Here is a 17,331-nt window from a genome sequence, read left to right as displayed (position 1 = left end):
TTTTTAAAGAGTAGAAAATACTGTCTTCTAAATAGGAGGTGTAAATATCCTATCTCTATTTTGTGGTACTTATCTTCATGTGATATTTATTTACCAAATCTACTAGCAGTGTCTTGAATTCTTGAATTTCATGACTACGTAAAACAAAATTGAAGGATAGATACTGTCAAAAGAGATGTTTTAGATGACAATTCTGTTATGAGCTGTTACTAGTATTTAAGTAAGCTCCTTCCCCAGCATGATGACATAAAAGGAACAAATTCTGCAGTACACTGCATAAAAGAAAACCACTGAGCTTGTGTGCACTAAATTGCAGAATTCGTGTCTAATAGAAAACACGCACAAAAAGAAGAATGCCTTATGAATCCTATTCTTCTTCCCCCACCATTTATATGTTAATTCTGCCTTACCTTTTTTCTTCAGAACCCATTTTTAAAGTGTGGAACTCTAATCTTTCTATTGATGCAATATTTTTGTGACAACTTACCTTTTCTTCTCTGTTGGCTGATGGAAGAATAAGGCCTTACCTTTCATTTATAATGTGAAGTTTAAGAAAGCCTTGCTATGTACCAAAAAAATAGTGCTGCTTGTATGAAATTCAGGCTGCTCTTTTGGGCAAAATGAAGTTTTGCAGGCAGAACCGCAACTTTTCTGTACTGAGTGTAGAGTAAGATGAAATAACAGTTGTTTCTGCAACCTTGTTTGTATCTCTGTTTTCCCATTTCAGTAAGAACAGCTTTACTAGCCATTATTGGATTTATGCCAACCAAAGGTGAAGGAGCAATAGGATCTCTAGATTATACACCAGAAGAAAGAAGAGCTCTTGCAAAGAAGTAAGCACTAAGTTTGTTACTGTAGGTACATATATACATGCTCTCTTTTAGGGTAAGGCACTGAGTAGAAAGTAAGTCACTTCAGTCTGTTCTCTTGCATTTATTCCAAATATAAAAAAAGTTCTATACCTTGTATATATTTTTTTTTCCTGAACATTGTGCAAACTCGGAACTTATGGTCAAACAAAATACTTTGAGAGGGCTGTGTTCCTTCCAGCATTGTGTGGTCAAATTAGAGGTTCATCTGAAATTCAGCCTTAGAGATGTAATTAACATTGTGATACAGTGGTAATTGTGCCATGGAGGGAAAATGAGTATGATGGAATTGATAGTAAGTGTAAGTGGGGGAGAAAACAACCAAAACAATGATGCATCATTTCCGTTAAGTAAGTAAATAACAATGAAACAATGACAAAAAAATCTGAAACAACTGCTTCTGAATGATTTTTAGGAAGTTAACTTAAAATCAGATTTGTGACTATGATGAAATGATTAGCTTAGTGGACAAGGGGAAAGCAGTGGATGTTGTTTATCTTGACTTTAGCAAGGCTTTTGGTGCTGTCTTCCTTACCATCCTCAGAGAAACTCATGAAGTACAGCCTAGGTAAGTGGAGACAGGTGGATTAAGAACTGGCTGAGCTGCCTGACTCAAAGGATTGTAGTAAGCAGCACAAAGTCCAGCTGCAGACCGGTCACTACTGGTGTACACCAGGGGTCGATACTGGGGCCGGTGCTATTCAGTTGTCATTAATGACCTGGATGATGGGGCAGAGTGCACCCTCAGCAAGTTTGCAGATGGTACAAAACTGGGAGCAGTCGCTGATACACCAGAAGGTTGTGCTGCCATCCAGAGGAACCTCAACGGGCTGGAGGAATCTCATCAAGTTCTCTATGGGGCCTGATGGGATCCACCCGAGAGTGCTGAGGAAGCTGGCGGAGGAGCTCGCCAAGCCACTCTCCATCATTTATCAGCAGTCCTGGTTAACGGGGGAGGTCCCGGACGACTGGAGGCTTGCCAATGTGACGCCCATCTACAAGAAGGGCCGGAAGGAGGATCCGGGGAACTACAGGCCTGTCAGCCTGACCTCGGTGCTGGGAAAGATTATGGAGCGGTTCATCCTGAGGGCGCTCACAAGGCATGTGCGGGACAACCAGGGGATCACGCCCGGCCAACACAGGTTCATGAGAGGCAGGTCCTGCTTGACCAACCTGATCTCCTTCTATGACCAGGTGACCCACCTAGTGGATGAGGGAAAGGCTGTGGATGTGGTCTACCTGGACTTCAGTAAGGCCTTTGACACCATCTCCCACAGCATTCTCCTCGAGAAGCTGGCGGCTCATGGCTTAGACAGGTGTACTCTGCGCTGGGTCAAAAACTGGCTGGACGGCCGGGCCCAGAGAGTTGTGGTGAATGGAGTTACATCCAGTTGGTGGCCGGTCACGAGCGGTGTTCCCCACGGCTCAGTTTTGGGGCCGGTCTTGTTCAACACCTTTGTCAATGATCTGGATGAGGGGATCGAGTGCACCCTCAGTGAGTTTGCAGACGACACCAAGTTGGGTGGGAGTGTTGATCTGCTCGAGGGTAGGAAGGCTCTGCAGAGGGACCTGGACAGGCTGGATCGATGGGCCGAGGCCAATTGGATGAGGTTCAACAAGGCCAAGTGCCGGGTCCTGCATTTCGGCCACAACAACCCCATGCAGCGCTACAGGCTTGGGGCAGAGTGGCTGGAAAGCTGCCTGTTGGAAAAGGACCTGGGGGTGCTGGTTGACAGCTGGCTGAACATGAGCCAGCAGTGTGCCCAGGCGGCCAAGAAGGGCAATGGCATCCTGGCCTGTATCAGAAATAGTGTGGCCAGCAGGAGTAGGGGAGTGATCGTGCCCCTGTCCTCGGCACTGGTGAGGCCGCACCTCGAATACTGTGTTCAGTTTTGGGCCCCTCACTACAAGAAGGACATTGAGGTGCTGGAGCGTGTCCAGAGAAGGGCAACGAGGCTGGTGAGGGGTCTGGAGAACAAGTCTGATGAGGAGCGGCTGAGGGAACTGGGACTGTTTAGCCTGGAGAAGAGGAGGCTGAGGCTCCGGAGACCTTATCGCTCCCTGCAACTACCTGAAAGGAGGTTGTAGCGAGGTGGGTGTCGGTCTCTTCTCCCAAGTAACTAGCGATAGGACGAGAGGAAATGGCCCCAAGTTGCGCCAGGGGAGGTTTAGATTGGATGCAAGGAAAAATGTCTTTACTGAAAGAGTGGTTAAACACTGGAAGAGGCTGCCCAGGGAAGTGGTTGAGTCCCCATCCCTGGAGGTATTCAAAAGACGTGTAGATGAGGTGCTTAGGGACATGGTTTAGTGGGCATGGTGGTGTTGGGTTGACGGTTGGGCTCGATGATCTTAGAGGTCTCTTCCAACCTTAATGATTCTATGATTCTAAGTTCAACAAAGAGAAGAGCAAAGTCGTGCCCCTGGGGAGGAGTAACGCCAGCCCACCAGCTGGAAAGGAGCTTGCAAGGGGAGGACCTGGGGGTCCTGGTGGACACCAAGCTGATCATGAGGCAGCAATGTGCCCTTGCAGCAAAGAAGGCTGCAATGGTATCCTGGGCTGCATTAGGAAGAGCATTGCCAGCAGGTCGAGGGCAGTGATCCTTCCTCTGTATTCAGTACTGGTGAGACATCTGGAGTGCTGGGTCCAGGTTGGGGCTGTGTCCAGGTCAAGGTACAAGAAAGATACGGACTTACTGGAGCGAATCCAGTGTAGTGCCATGAAGGTGATTGAGAGGGCTGGAACATGTCTCATACAAGGAGAGGCTAAGAGAGCTGGGAGTGTTCAGCCTGGAGAAGAGAAGGCTTGGGGGATCTTATCCGTGTGTACAAATATCTGAAAGGAAGGTGTAAAGAAGGCAGAGCCAGGCTCTTCTCAGTGGCATCCAGTGACAGGACAAGAGGCAATGGGCGCAAACTGAAACCCACAAGATTCAATCTGAATGCAAGAAAATGCTTTTCTAATGTGAAGATGGTCAAAGCACTAGCACAGGTTGCCCAAAGAGGTGGTGGAGTCTCTATCCTTGGAGGTATTAAAAATGTGAATGGAATCAGACCTGAGCAACATGGTCTGCTTGACCCTGCTTTGAGCAAGGAGACTGGACTAAATGATCTCCAGAGGTCCCTCCCAACCTCAACTACTCTGTGATTATCCTTAAATGAAATCTTATACCTGTGGGGTTTTTATGGACTTTCTCCTTTCCCCATCTGGGAAGGAGAAGGTACTTGAAAGACCATATCCCTATCTTATAAGCAAAGTTACTGTATTCCAAATTGTAACTAGTACTTTATTTTGCAGGCAGATGTGAGCTTATTCTGCCTGTACTCTGAGCCAATCGGAAGCTGCAACTTTCCTGTTAGCATGGCACTGAGTCAAAGCTAATAAACCCTGCTGAGAGGTAGGGTTTAGTGGGTTGGTCTTGATACTGTACTATCAAGGCTGTGTGGTTTCTCGTTGGCTTGGAGAGCTCCCTGCAGTGTGCCCTATAGACAAATTATGTGTGCAAGAGAGGAAAGGTAATGCTCTTGCAGAAGCTGAAATTCCTGGATTTGAGATGCAAGCTCCTAGGTCCAATTTAATATTTGTAATAGTAGTTAGATCTTTATAATTTACAATTTTAATTTGCAGATATAAAGTAAGTTTTTAAATGGTAACAAATTATTAATAAGGTATAGATAATAGCAATATGTAAGTCAGTTGTTAATATTTTCCTAAATGACATGAGAGAAAAATATGTATTTGTAGTAGAGATAATTCTCAACATATTTTTTCAAGATAGTGTGATTTAGGGCGGGGGGAAGTACTTTTAAGTTACTGGTCTTGACACCACTTGTCTTTCTTGGATTGTTTTGCAAATAGCTTGTTTAAACAAGCACACAAGAACTTTATGAGAACATGCTATTCTGAGCTATGTCATTTGTGGCCAGGTCACAAGACTTCTGTTGTGAAATGTGTGGCACATCTATGAAGACAGCCCTCTTACCACTAACATCTGGAAGCGTGTCAAGCCAGGCGGACAAGGAGGCTAAAGAACTTGCCAGACAAATTAGCTTCAAGGTGAAGTCACTGTTTAAACTTTTATCTCTGTTGTATAGAACTTAAAAAAAAAAAAATTACTGAGGAAAAACTTGTAAATTGCAGAAACATTAATCATTTAATAAACCTTCATTAATCACTATGTGGAAACCTGTTTTTTTTAGGACAGCCTGTAAGAGAAAAACAGGAGTGGATCTCTTGCAATGTGCCAATTAATAAATTGTGCATCTCAAGCACTGATTGATTAGTTTTAATTTCAGTGGTGAGCACTATGGTAAGAACTGCCTAACTATGTTGCTTTTACTTCTATGTTTTCAGTCACTAATAACTTGATTAAATTCCCCAGAATTAGTCTTATTATAAAAGTGTTAGGAAAGTTTGGGCAAAGCTAACCTAAATTTTTTTTTTCCTTTGTGATTCTCTTTTTTTTTTTTTTTTTTTTTTCCTCCCCTCCTTTTGGCTTATGGAAGGAGTAAAACATATTCCTACTGAAAAATGGTTGCAAATTCTTTTGAACTACTCTGCAGCTGAAGATACTGAAAGTTGAGCTCTGGTATGGAAGTTACTGTTACCCAAAAATGTGTTCTCTAGCTTGTGTTTCAGTGAAAGTAAGGTTTGTTTAGCCAAATACGTGCCTTAGAAAATTGCATGTCTTGCATGCACAGGGTCGTTTTTCACTGGGTTTTCCACTAAACTCTTAAATCGGCCACTAAGGAAGACTGCTGTGCATGAGGGCAGGGAACTACAGTGACATATATTATGACAATGTGGCATTGGTGCAGAATACATCCTCACTAAGGTCAGGGATGCTAATACGTCCCCTTTTATCACCAATGTTCTCCTAACGCTGTCTTAAAGACTACTATTTTTTTGTGTGCCATGAAAGTAAAGATTGCCTCCTACTGAGCATTACCGTCAGTTTTGCAGGACCTGCATATTCCTGTGCGATCTCACATCTAGACATATTGATATGGTTGGGTCTGTGTGTAATAACACTTACAATAAAAACATCTCCTCATCTTCGTAAAATATTTTGAGATACAGGGACAGAGTTTTAAAGTTGAGCTACTCGGAGAAGCAATGGACTGCCTGCTCCTGGCTTTTTTACAATATATAGGGTTAAAAAGTGTAGGATTAATTTTTACTCAAGAACTGCTAATCTTCATCACAGAAATTCTAGAAATATCAGAGTATTTTTTTTTAGAAAGAACTCTTAACTTACATTTCATGCCTTTTTTTAGTTTTAAAATGAAAGACTTAGGGACATCAATCTCTAAAGAATATTGGTGCGTTCCATGTATCCACGTACTTAACTCCACCTCCTAAGAACAAGCACTCAGCAAGGGAAAAATGAACAAAAGCCTCAGGTTTCTACAGCCTTTTACAATCCATTATGGGCTTTTTAAAAGGTAAATCAGTTCTGTCCTCTGGTTGCGCCTTTCCTGCCTTTCTCAAATCAAATTTTAGGGATTGGGGTTTTTTAAGCTTCCTGCTTCTCTGCTTTGCTTGACTTTATTACTGTTTGTTTGATTGACGTTAGGCTGAGGCATTCAATTGATGTGTTTGTAGTAAACTAATAGTATGAATTACTAGCAGGGAATACAAAAGTTCTTAATCATTTTGATATATTCCATGTCAATTTATGGGGTAGATTTAACATCAGATTGCTGATTGAGTGTATAATTTGAGAGCCTCTCTACTAGCAAACATACCAGCAATCTCTGCTTCTCTTAAAGAAGAGATTTTCTAACTTTTTCTAGATGATCCTGGGATTATGAGAAATTATTTCATACCAGTCTTAAGCAAAATGGTAACTTTAAAAAAAAAAAAACAACCCATGTGTGGTATTGAGAAAAGAACATGAAATTCAGGAGAAAAAAATAACAAACCACATTTCCTCATTACAGTTTTCCTGCTTCTGTGAGCCTCCACCTTTGTTCCTGTCTGTTTTAATAGAAAATGACTTTTTTTTCATTGGCTTTACATTGACTTGCAAATTGTTTTGTGTATTTTAGGTGCTATATACTATAAATTCCATTCCACTTAAAAGAAAAAAAGAAAAGATAGATGACTAATAGCATATGCATTACTGTAAAACAATATGGTTTATCTACATGTTGCCATCTCAAGGCACATTTTGCAGTAAAATTAATTCTTCACTCACCCTCATTATTACATTTAAATATGTTCATCTTTCCTTGATGTCTGTGTTCTCTCCAGCTTTTCTGGAAGCAGAGGTAAGGGCTGGAGAAAAGAGAGACTAGGTGACAAAAAAAGATATTTCACTTTTGGGAACTTTCAAGTGCTTCATTTTTTTGAATATTAGTCTGACTTCAGTCTAGCATAATAGACTTAGTACTTTGATAAACGAAAATAAATCAAATGCACATTTTGTAGTGTATGTGCTTTATAGTATAAAATACAGATTAACAGTAAAGATGAAATGAGCTCTTCTTGGAAAAAGCAGAAGTATGAAAAGCAGTGGTCACAGGTTCCAGGGAAGGAACTTGCAACTGGATATAGGAAAGGAAAATTCACCCTGCAGGAATGTCAAATGCAGCAGCTCTCCATACCCAGAGAGGCTGTGGAATCTCCAGCTTTGGAGATGCTCAAAACTTGACTGAACATGACTACTTTGAGGAGGGAGTTGGACCAGGTGACATCTAGAGGTCAATCCCAGCCTAAGTTATTCATAATCCTGTGTTGCTTTGCTGGTCCATATTTGAGTCATAACTTGTTCTATCTAATATTCGAGTTCATAGTAGTCAAGTGCAAAAGGAAAGCAGTGTTGTCAGATTATAAGTGTTTTTAAATCTTAAATTCATCTTCAGGTTGTTTCAGTGACATATTTTTCAGATTCTCCGAAATAATATACATCAAGAAACAGGGAATTTAATTTCCTCACGCAAAATAGTATCATGAAAGACTATTACTATCTTGTGATCTTACCAGCTTGTTATCACCATAACTGATTGGTTTCTAATACACTGTTTGTATTTCTTACTACTACTACTACCACTACTTATATCTGCATTTGAAGACAGGTATTAGATTTGGAATTGTCATCTTTATTACAGAATTGAGATCTAGATACATGGCTTGGGAGGTGACTTGCTGATAAAAATTGATCCGGCTGTGACTTTTTTTTTTAATATGTATAAATTTTAAAGTGTTTCAGTTCAGAACTATGATGTCCTTTTCCATTCCTGAGGGATTATTGCAGGCATATATACTGTTTTAACAAGAGGTTTGTTCATGATCTTCTACGTGTCACTACTGATCTCATCTCAAATTTCCAAAAGCATGAAACCTAAATTCTGGGAGTTGATGCTTATTAGACATTTTATAAATGCGTACAAAAGTGGTATTATAAGACCTGTATTTTTTCTTTTGCTCTGCTTGTGCTGAAAATTAAATACTGGAAACTGAGGTATGCGTGCCTGACACGGTGTAGTGCCATGCATATACACCCACTCTGGCTGTGAGGCAACTTCAGTACTAGAACCAGTATAGCCACATTAAATTAGCACTTACCGGAGGCTAGTTAGCCCTGCTGAGAAACAGGCTATATTAGTTCACTTGTAACAACAGTAGTCAGTATTCACTTAAGGACATGAGAAACAGAAGTTTTAAAAAATGGTGTTATTTCTGGCATAATGTTGTCCTGGATCTTCTAAAGAATTTTCTTTTTTGTTCTATACATCTGTGCGTTTTTTGAATGTTATACCTGTTATGTGCAAACAAACTTAAAATTGTTTTTTAAACTGATGTTTGTACATCTATAGTCTTATTTCTAAAGTATGAGAATTTATTAAACCTGTTGGTGTGTAATTGAAATGCAGTTGGCGTACTTGATTATTACATTTCAGTAAGTTTCATGTTCTCCATACATTAAAATACACATTCCAAAATAAGCCAAATCTTTTTGGAGCAATTTTGATCTTGTCTTTGAAGCGTACATATGTACTCCTTGTAGGCAGAAGTCCATTCATCCAGGAAGTCTGATGTTGGACCCTCAAACACGTCAGGATTGAACCACTCTGCTGCTTCACGTGAGCCCCAGCAGGATGGTGCAGCTAGAGCATTCCAGGATCCAACAAGTGCAATGGTATGGTTCATCTTTGAGCTGATGTACTCGCATCAAGTGTACTTGCACTTGATAAAGATCAGTGCAAGTACAGGCATAGTCTGAACATGAAGTCGGTACTGTTAAGCTGATTGGAGGCTTCATTAAGAGTATGTAGTTCATATGTTTCTTCTAGAACTTCTGCATACTTTTATATAAAATATATGTCTAAACTTTAGCAAATAGTATGCTGAATCACTTTTAGAAATAGCGATCTCTGCTTTCACTTCCTTCTCTTAAAAACAATAAATAACATTCTTTTAGCAATTCTTGTTCCCAGTAGTTCCTTTAATGTATGGGTTAATAGTTCATTAAAATATTACAGTGTCTGAAGTACTACAATTTACCATCTGCATAATATATCACAGGTTTTTGCAATAAAATTCTTAGCCAGAGGCAAAAAAATGTTTCAGTGGTAATTTGTAGCTTTTAAATATTAATTAAGGATATCTTCCTGGTTTTTATAACCTCTTAAGTACATCTTAATAAAATATTCTTACCATTTGAAGTATGGTACTGCTAGGTGTAGGGCTTACATAATGGTTTCGGAAGTGACCGAGGCCTGGTGGTGGGCCAAGGCAGCTGCTGTTATGACTGTAGCAAATGCAATCTAAATTCACTGATAAATTGCAGGCAAATCCCAGCTAAGCTGTCTTTCTTAGAGAGGATGGGGCTGCAGATCATTTAAAAAAAACGTAAACACGTCAAATAACGTCAGACCATCTGTTGCGTGTTTGCAACATATTTTCAAGCTGTGTAGAAATATAAATATGCTAATAGCATACCTTTTTCCCCACAATAAGGCTTCTTCCAGATTGTTCAGGATTTAATAAGCAATTCTATTTTTTTATTCTTATTACAGATCCTGGCTCACATAGTAGAACTAGCCAAAATACCAAGGCATTGCTAGCATTTTCTTGAGGAAAAAGAGACTGGTTTCTTTGATCAATTAATCCCATTTCTAAGAAATTAATTTTAATCGATTATGCTGGTTTAATAAGTAATGATAACTTAATTTTCAGCAGAACAGTCCCATGTGAAATGAGACCTTTAAACATATAAATGTATGTAAAAATACTTATGTGTGATAAATTGTGAATGATGAAAAGTGGATTTATATTTTAAGGGTTCAGACTGTCACACTCATGATTGTTAGTTTGAGTTTGAAGCAATACCTGTGTTTCTGAGCTGCCACATTTTGAGTGTTAGGAATTTTCTGGAGCCATTGGGGAGTGAAAACTTACAGCCACACAGTAGAAGAAAGAAATGCGTAACAGGAAAGACTATTTTAAAGAATTTGAGCTTGCTATTTTTGTGTTCTTATTCATGCGAAAGTTGATAGAAATCCTCTCAAAGTAGAGGGCCGGAAGCCTTGATCTGCTAATAGGCATGAAAGAGTATCCGTGCAAACTGCAGACCCTTTCTACTCGGTTGGGCTTCTTGCATGTGTAAAATCAGTTTGTGGGGTTAGTTCTTGTGTAAAGACCTAATTCTACCTTACTAAGTTGTAAGTGTTAGATGTGGGCAACGTCAAGAATTTTTTTTTTTCCTTCTTGGATAAAATGTTTACCACTTAATCTACACATGTGTGTAGAATTAAAAGCTATTGTAGAAAATTTGCTGTTGTGAACTTGAAATTTATGCCCTTTGAGAATAAAAAGGGCAGAGGTAGACGCAATGCTGAATCCTTGTATTAGCTTGTGTAATTCCTTCTGGTATAGTAGATGTAATATGCCTACTCTGAAGTCATAGAATCATTAAGGTTGGAAGAGACCTCTAAGATCATCGAGCCCAACCGTCAACCCAACACCACCATGCCCACTAAACCATGTCCCTAAGCACCTCATCTACATGTCTTTTAAATACCTCCAGGGATGGTGACTCAACCACTTCCCTGGGCAGCCTCTTCCAATGTTTAACCACTCTTTCAGTAAAGAAATTTTTCCTCACGTCCAATCTAAACTTCCCCTGGTGCAACTTGGGGCCATTTCCTCTCGTCCTATCGCTAGTTACTTGGGAGAAGAGACCCAACACCCACCTCGCTACAACCTCCTTTCAGGTAGTTGTAGAGAGCGATGAGGTCTCCCCTCAGCCTCCTTTTCTCCAGGCTAAACAACCCCAGTTCCCTCAGCCGCTCCTCATCAGACTTGTTCTCCAGACCCCTCACCAGCCTCGTTGCCCTTCTCTGGACACGCTCCAGCACCTCAACGTCCTTCTTGTAGTGAGGGACCTAAAACTGAACACAGTATTCGAGGTGCGGCCTCACCAGTGCCGAGTCCAGGGGCACGATCACTTCCCTACTCCTGCTGGCCACACTATTGCTGATACAATGGCCAGGATGCCATTGGCCTTCTTGGCCACCTGGGCACACTGCCGACTCATGTTCAGCCAGCTGTCAACCAGCACCCCCAGGTCCTTTTCCAACAGGCAGCTTTCCAGCCACTCTGCCCCAAGCCTGTAGCGCTGCATGGGGTTGTTGTGGCCCAAGTGCAGGACCCGGCACTTGGCCTTGTTGAACCTCATACAGTTGGCCTGGGCCCATCGATCCAGCCTGTCCAGGTCCCTCTGCAGAGCCTTCCTACCCTCGAGCAGATCAACACTCCCGCCCAACTTGGTGTCGTCTGCAAACTTACTGAGGGTGCACTCGATCCCCTCATCCAGGTCATCGATAAAGATATTGACCAAGACCCACCCCAAAACTGAGCCGTGGGGAACACCACTTGTGACTGGCCGCCAACTGGATGTAACTCCATTCACCACAACTCTCTGGGCCCGGCCATCCAGCCAGTTTTTGACCCAGCGCAGAGTACACCTGTCTAAGCCATGAGCCGCCAGCTTCTCGAGGAGAATGCTGTGGGAGACGGTGTCAAAGGCCTTGCTGAAGTCCAGGTAGACCACATCCACAGCCTTTCCCTCATCCACTAGGTGGGTCACCTGGTCATAGAAGGAGATCAGGTTGGTCAAGCAGGACCTGCCTCTCATGAACCCGTGCTGGCTAGGCCTGATCCCCTGGTTGTCCTGCTCATGCCTTGTGAGCGCCAGGTCATGGGACCTTATGTCTTGCTACACAATACAGAGGAAAAAAATAGCAGTACTCATGCAGGAAGAATGGAGTGTTACCTTTCTTCTGCTCTTGGAACAGTTGTAATCAGTCTTCATTAAAAACATGATGCTAAATAGGTGCTAAGGAAAGGGTCTACCTGTAGGTGAAGAGGAGGGAGTCTGTAGGCTGCGTTGTACTATGGGAAAACCAATCTACAGATTGCTTCATGGGCGAGTTTGTTCTTTCCAGCAACAATTGTCTATGCCATGATTTTTACCTTTAAGCTGCTTGAAAGGACAGAGATTTTTGCAATGAATTAATGGCAGGACAACTGTGAGTACAGTGATGCCCTTCCTGGGATAGGGTTAACTGAATTCCTGTGTGAAGAGCACACTGAGGGGTCTCTGGCGTGGCATGGCTTTGAGTCCATTCCCCCTGTTCCACACGGGGCCTTATTCCTGAAGAGAGAATTTCTCATTCCATCAGAAGAAAAGACACTTTGATTTAACTTCCCCTTCTGTCAGCTTTCATTTAGAAAAAGGAATATAGCCTCACTCACTAAAGAAGCACCAAGACTTAGAGTATTTCAGTAAAGCATATTTTTCTAGATTTCAAAACTCAATTTGAAATAGTAGTTTGTGTTTTAGTAATGGCAATTGTTACATTAACAGCAATGCTATCATAGTGTGAACTGTTGTGTTATTCAGTACTTTACTCTTACAGATTTTAGCCTGTGAGGAGACTTACTGTGTGATGTAATTGTTGCATGGGTGTGTTTATCTATACTGTTGGAGAGGTGTACTTAGTGTTCTTGACTTTTGGGCTCTCCCTACCTGACCTCATCTTCTAGGTCACGTCCCTCCTTCCCCACCTTCTCTTGTCATGTTGCTAGACCAACAGCCAGTATCTTGATGCCACACTTAAAATTACTACAGTGTCCTCTTTGGTCTGCTTTCTAACTGAGGACTAAATACCTTCCCAGTGGAATGTTGAATATATATTTCCCGAGTTCCTGCTGTTTAGAAAGCTGACAGAGGGATAGAGGTTGTCTCTCAAGCGCAGCACGTGGTGAGGATAAAGATGACTTTTTGCCATGCTTTTCACCTAGTACTATGGACTTTTCATCAAGACCTGCTCATTGGTTCCCATTCGTGGTACTTTTAGCAATGACTGAAGTGGGCAACACTAGTGCAAATGTTGCACATTGGCTGTTAAAATTTTGTGCACCTATATTATTAGAGAATATTTATAAGTATTTAAATGACTTATCTTCGAATGAAGAAAAAGGAGGGGAGGGGGGTGATTCTTATACCAGTCATAGTTGCTTCCCAGGAGAACTTGTCATAACAACATTATCGAGGTTTGCAGGTGCAAGGCAATGAGTACAACAGCATGAGAACAATAAAAGGAACAATGCTGCCATGGAGGCTCTGGAAAATACTACCACAGCAGCTTGGGTAAAAGGATACGGAGCTGCAAAGAACAGGCTTTAAGCATTATTAAGGCTAAAACAATAGGCTACCTAAAGCATTATGCAGCATGGTACTTGTGAGGAGTCTGAAGGTAGTGCAGAAAACACCTCTGACTAGACTACTTCTGACAATATATATAATATATATACACATTTTTTTTAATTTGTAGTAGCTGTTGATGCCTACTCAGGGCAAAGTAATGGTACATTACTCCTGTTTGAGTATTCAAATTGCAAGCAAGGTACTGCTGGAAGTTGGCTTGATAAAAGTAATTGCCCTGAGCATTAAGAAAATGATTCTTCCACATCTGAGCAAAAGAACTTTTTTAAATTAATATATTGTAGATACTCAGGTTGGACTCGGATCCAGATTAAGTCACCTACTATGTCAGTGGTCACGTAAGTGTTGGTACCCAGACTCTCACCACAGTACATGGGACTAGTTAGTGGAGGCTAGAGACCACTGCAGCTTACTGAGAAGTAGAGGCTGGTAGGCTGCATTGCTCTGTCTGTCCCCCTGATTGCACCGACTAAATCCACGTGGACTATTATGGGAGGATGAACTCCTACCACACCTGTAGCAACCTACATTTAGTGTATTGATGTGGAATGATGTCCCACCTTGGTGCTTATAGTTGATGAATAAAATTCATACTTCATAAGAATTATAAAGTGACAAGCTAAAAACTGTGGTTAGACTTCTTTTCTGATAACCTGGGAATATATTAAACCTCAGTACACCTGTTATTAAACAATATACTATAGTAGTGTCCTGCAGTAATATACTGACCAGATGAAGCGTTGTAATGGGGAGTGATGAAATAAACAGTGTAGCTGAAGTCAACTAATCTTGAACTGATGAGGGAGGTTTCTGTGAGAAAATGAGGCTATGTTCCGATCTCCGATACACGAGATTTATAGAAGCCCTTAGTTTTAATCGTATGTTCTGAAGGATATATTGTTTAACAGTGTTTCCTTTTATCACTATTAAGTGGTGTCTTAAGTTTTGTAATAACACAGCAGCAATTCTACATGTCTTGGCAATCAGGAGTACTCGGTCTGACTTTGATTCATTAAAAAATAGACATATTTCTTATTAGCCTTTAAGCCATGCTGTGTCAAACTTCAGCTGTTCTTCAGTTGAAAGTTACATGGACAAACAAGTATTTCACCTATCCTTATATCTTCTTATTTTTGTGTATCTCTGAGATCATGAGTATAACTGAAGGAGGCTTCAGTAACCCAGAGGATTTACAAGGTTCTGAGTGCTCAGAGTTTGCTATTTTTTTTTTTTTTAAAACATCCCTTCCAAGATGATTATTTAATACTTCCAGCATTCCGATAAAATTTTTTAAAATAACGGCCTGGAGACATAAGTGATGCAGTGAATGCTACTATTCTTCAGTAGACTGGACATAGTGTAAATTTCCTTACTTGCATTTTGTTATACGATAGAAGTTTTGTTAATTTTAGTATGTGTACATTTTACTAAACTAGCCTTATTTATCAAACTCAGATGTCCTTGGAGCAAAGTTTTCTACCAGTCCTAACAGTTTCAGAAGCTTCAGAAATAATATGACACATAAAGTGCATATTCAATGACTGTAAAGATCAGATGCTAAAGGTGGCTACAATGTAGCTTTTATTAAATATTTTTTACTTTTAGTCTATTAAGCCCTCACCCCCAACACTTCCAGTATGGTTTGGCAGAAAATGACTTAAAATTGGATGGAAATTGTCATGTGAGGTGTTGTGTTAGTCTAAAAATCTTGACATTTTTGCTTAAGGAGAATTTAAAAACTTGCTGTAAGTGAAGGCAAGATTATTGTGATTTTTTTTTTTAATTTATAATACAGCCCATCTGCCATTTTTGGGATTCTTAACAAATAAGTCTTCAAACAAAAATATCTTTATCTAGATGTATATATTATTTAAGATACACTAGCATCTGGTCCCAAATTTATATCAAGTAACGATCACTCCTTTCATATCTAACTTGCTTCTGCATGTCTGCTATACTTGGTCATTGATTATGTTGGGAATCCCAAGGCAGTGGATTAGCTCAGCTTTGGGTGAAGCAGTCAGTCTTCTGCTGCCCTGATGCATCTATATAATTTTCTCCAAAAAATTTTTTTTAAAGCCTTGCAATTGTCAGTGCGGTTTCTCTTGAATTACAGCTCCGTTCATGTCAGTATATGGCACCTTGTCTCGTTCAGAATAGGGTCTTTCTGTTTTATTTTTATATTAAAAATTTGCGGTGTTGGGAAGAAACCCAGGTGTGTGACAGCTAGTGCTAGTTACTTTAGTTAGTAAGTATGAAGGATCAGGAATATTTCTAGACTTTTTCTTCCCTTTTTTAAAAGCTACTTTAAGAAGAATAACACTTCGCCTGCTGAATTTGCAGTTCTTGCTTCCTGAATTCACTTCTCTCCCTCTCCTCTTCTGAAAAATGGGAGCATAGATGAATCTAGAAACTTCATTTTCAAAGGCTCAGCTTCCCTAAGTCTTTATTTTCCTTGGCATGAGGAGCTTTCAAGTCGGCTCAGTATGAGGCAGAATGACTTCCTTCTGCAGTGTAGTGGAAATCATGGCAAGCTGCTCGTGGTGTTCTTGGCTGTCTCTGCTGATAAAATAAATCTTTTAAAAACATTTTTCTTTGAAGCTACCCAAGCTGCTTGCTTGCTGAGGCAAGAAACCTATGTAAACAGGCAAGTTGTCAAATGTGGTGAGTAATTGCACCAGTACTTCCTTGGAGATAATAAACAGTGGGAAATACTAATGACGAGGAGGTAGGAAAGGAAGGTCTCTTCCCTGGGCTAACTGAATCACTAACTAGGTGGAAGTTTGGAGATTCTTCTCCCACATGCAGAATACGTGGCCAAAGAGTCACGGGACCAAGTACTACTTACTGTCTCGTGGATCATCAAACCTGATACACAGTTGAGGACGTTCCCTATCTGGCCATGTGGAAAGGATATTTTTTGTGGATATAGTAGCTGGCCAAAACAGTGCTTAGGGTTATGGATGTTGTGTCCATTAAAAGGTTTTTGCTCAGAAGCAAATATAAAATGTCTAGAATTCTAGTTTTACCTGCTGTAATGATAATCAGTCTTTTAGAAGGCGGAGGGGGAGGGACAGCTAACTCTGGAAAATAGCTGCGGGTTGCTTTAAGTGGGAATACCTGCAAACTGTTCTGAAAAGTGAAAAGAAGACTTCAAAAAAAAAACCCAAACAACTTTTTGTCAGAGCTGCTTTTTTTTTTTAAACACTTTAAAATTGAACCGTGTCAAAATTTTTAGTTCCAACAACTGTGCTGTGTCACGATTTTTAATATTCAAACGTTGGAAGTTTGAGCCTTTTGGTATGGCAGGCAGGATTAGGCCAGTGGAATATCAGAACCCATAGTTTCAGTCTTACAAACTGACTAATGATTTTCTTTAGAATAATACTCTCCTGAGCTGAACATCAGTTGCCACGTTTATTTTTTTTTTACTACATGTAATGGTAGACTGAGGTTTGACCAGTAGAGGGCAATAGGTATGTGCATGCGTAGGTACAATGCTCAATAATTTGTGCTGGAATCACTTGGGTGTTTTGTGTTCAGGGCTTTCGTTTTGTTTTTTTCCAGTGGTGGTGATGAGGGCAGACTTTTGGACTCCGCTGTCCACAGGAAGCAGTGCAGCATTGTTTCGTTAGAGTTCTCTGGACTTCTCTCCTTCCGTTCTTGCCCTCCCCAACTTGTTTCCTCTTCAGTATAGGTGACATTACAAATCCTCAGAGACTTAACTA

At 40.7% G+C, this 17,331-nt stretch overlaps 1 protein-coding gene across 1 annotated transcript in view; it reads left to right on the top strand.

The window, feature by feature from the left end:
• Window positions 1-17,331, top strand: part of UBE2J1 (ubiquitin conjugating enzyme E2 J1) — a 36,612-nt gene that overhangs the window by 16,311 nt on the left and 2,970 nt on the right. Inside the window, exons 5-7 of the mRNA XM_076333219.1 lie at window positions 728-833; window positions 4,794-4,923; window positions 8,879-9,010. Of these exons, the coding sequence (XP_076189334.1) occupies window positions 728-833; window positions 4,794-4,923; window positions 8,879-9,010 (368 nt within the window). The remainder of the gene's footprint in view (window positions 1-727; window positions 834-4,793; window positions 4,924-8,878; window positions 9,011-17,331) is intronic.

This window comes from Aptenodytes patagonicus, chromosome 3, assembly GCF_965638725.1.
Source record: "Aptenodytes patagonicus chromosome 3, bAptPat1.pri.cur, whole genome shotgun sequence".
Classification (NCBI taxonomy): Eukaryota; Metazoa; Chordata; class Aves; order Sphenisciformes; family Spheniscidae; genus Aptenodytes; species Aptenodytes patagonicus.
The sequence above is the reverse complement of the archived record's forward strand: the minus strand, read 5'-3'. Positions and strand labels throughout refer to the sequence as shown.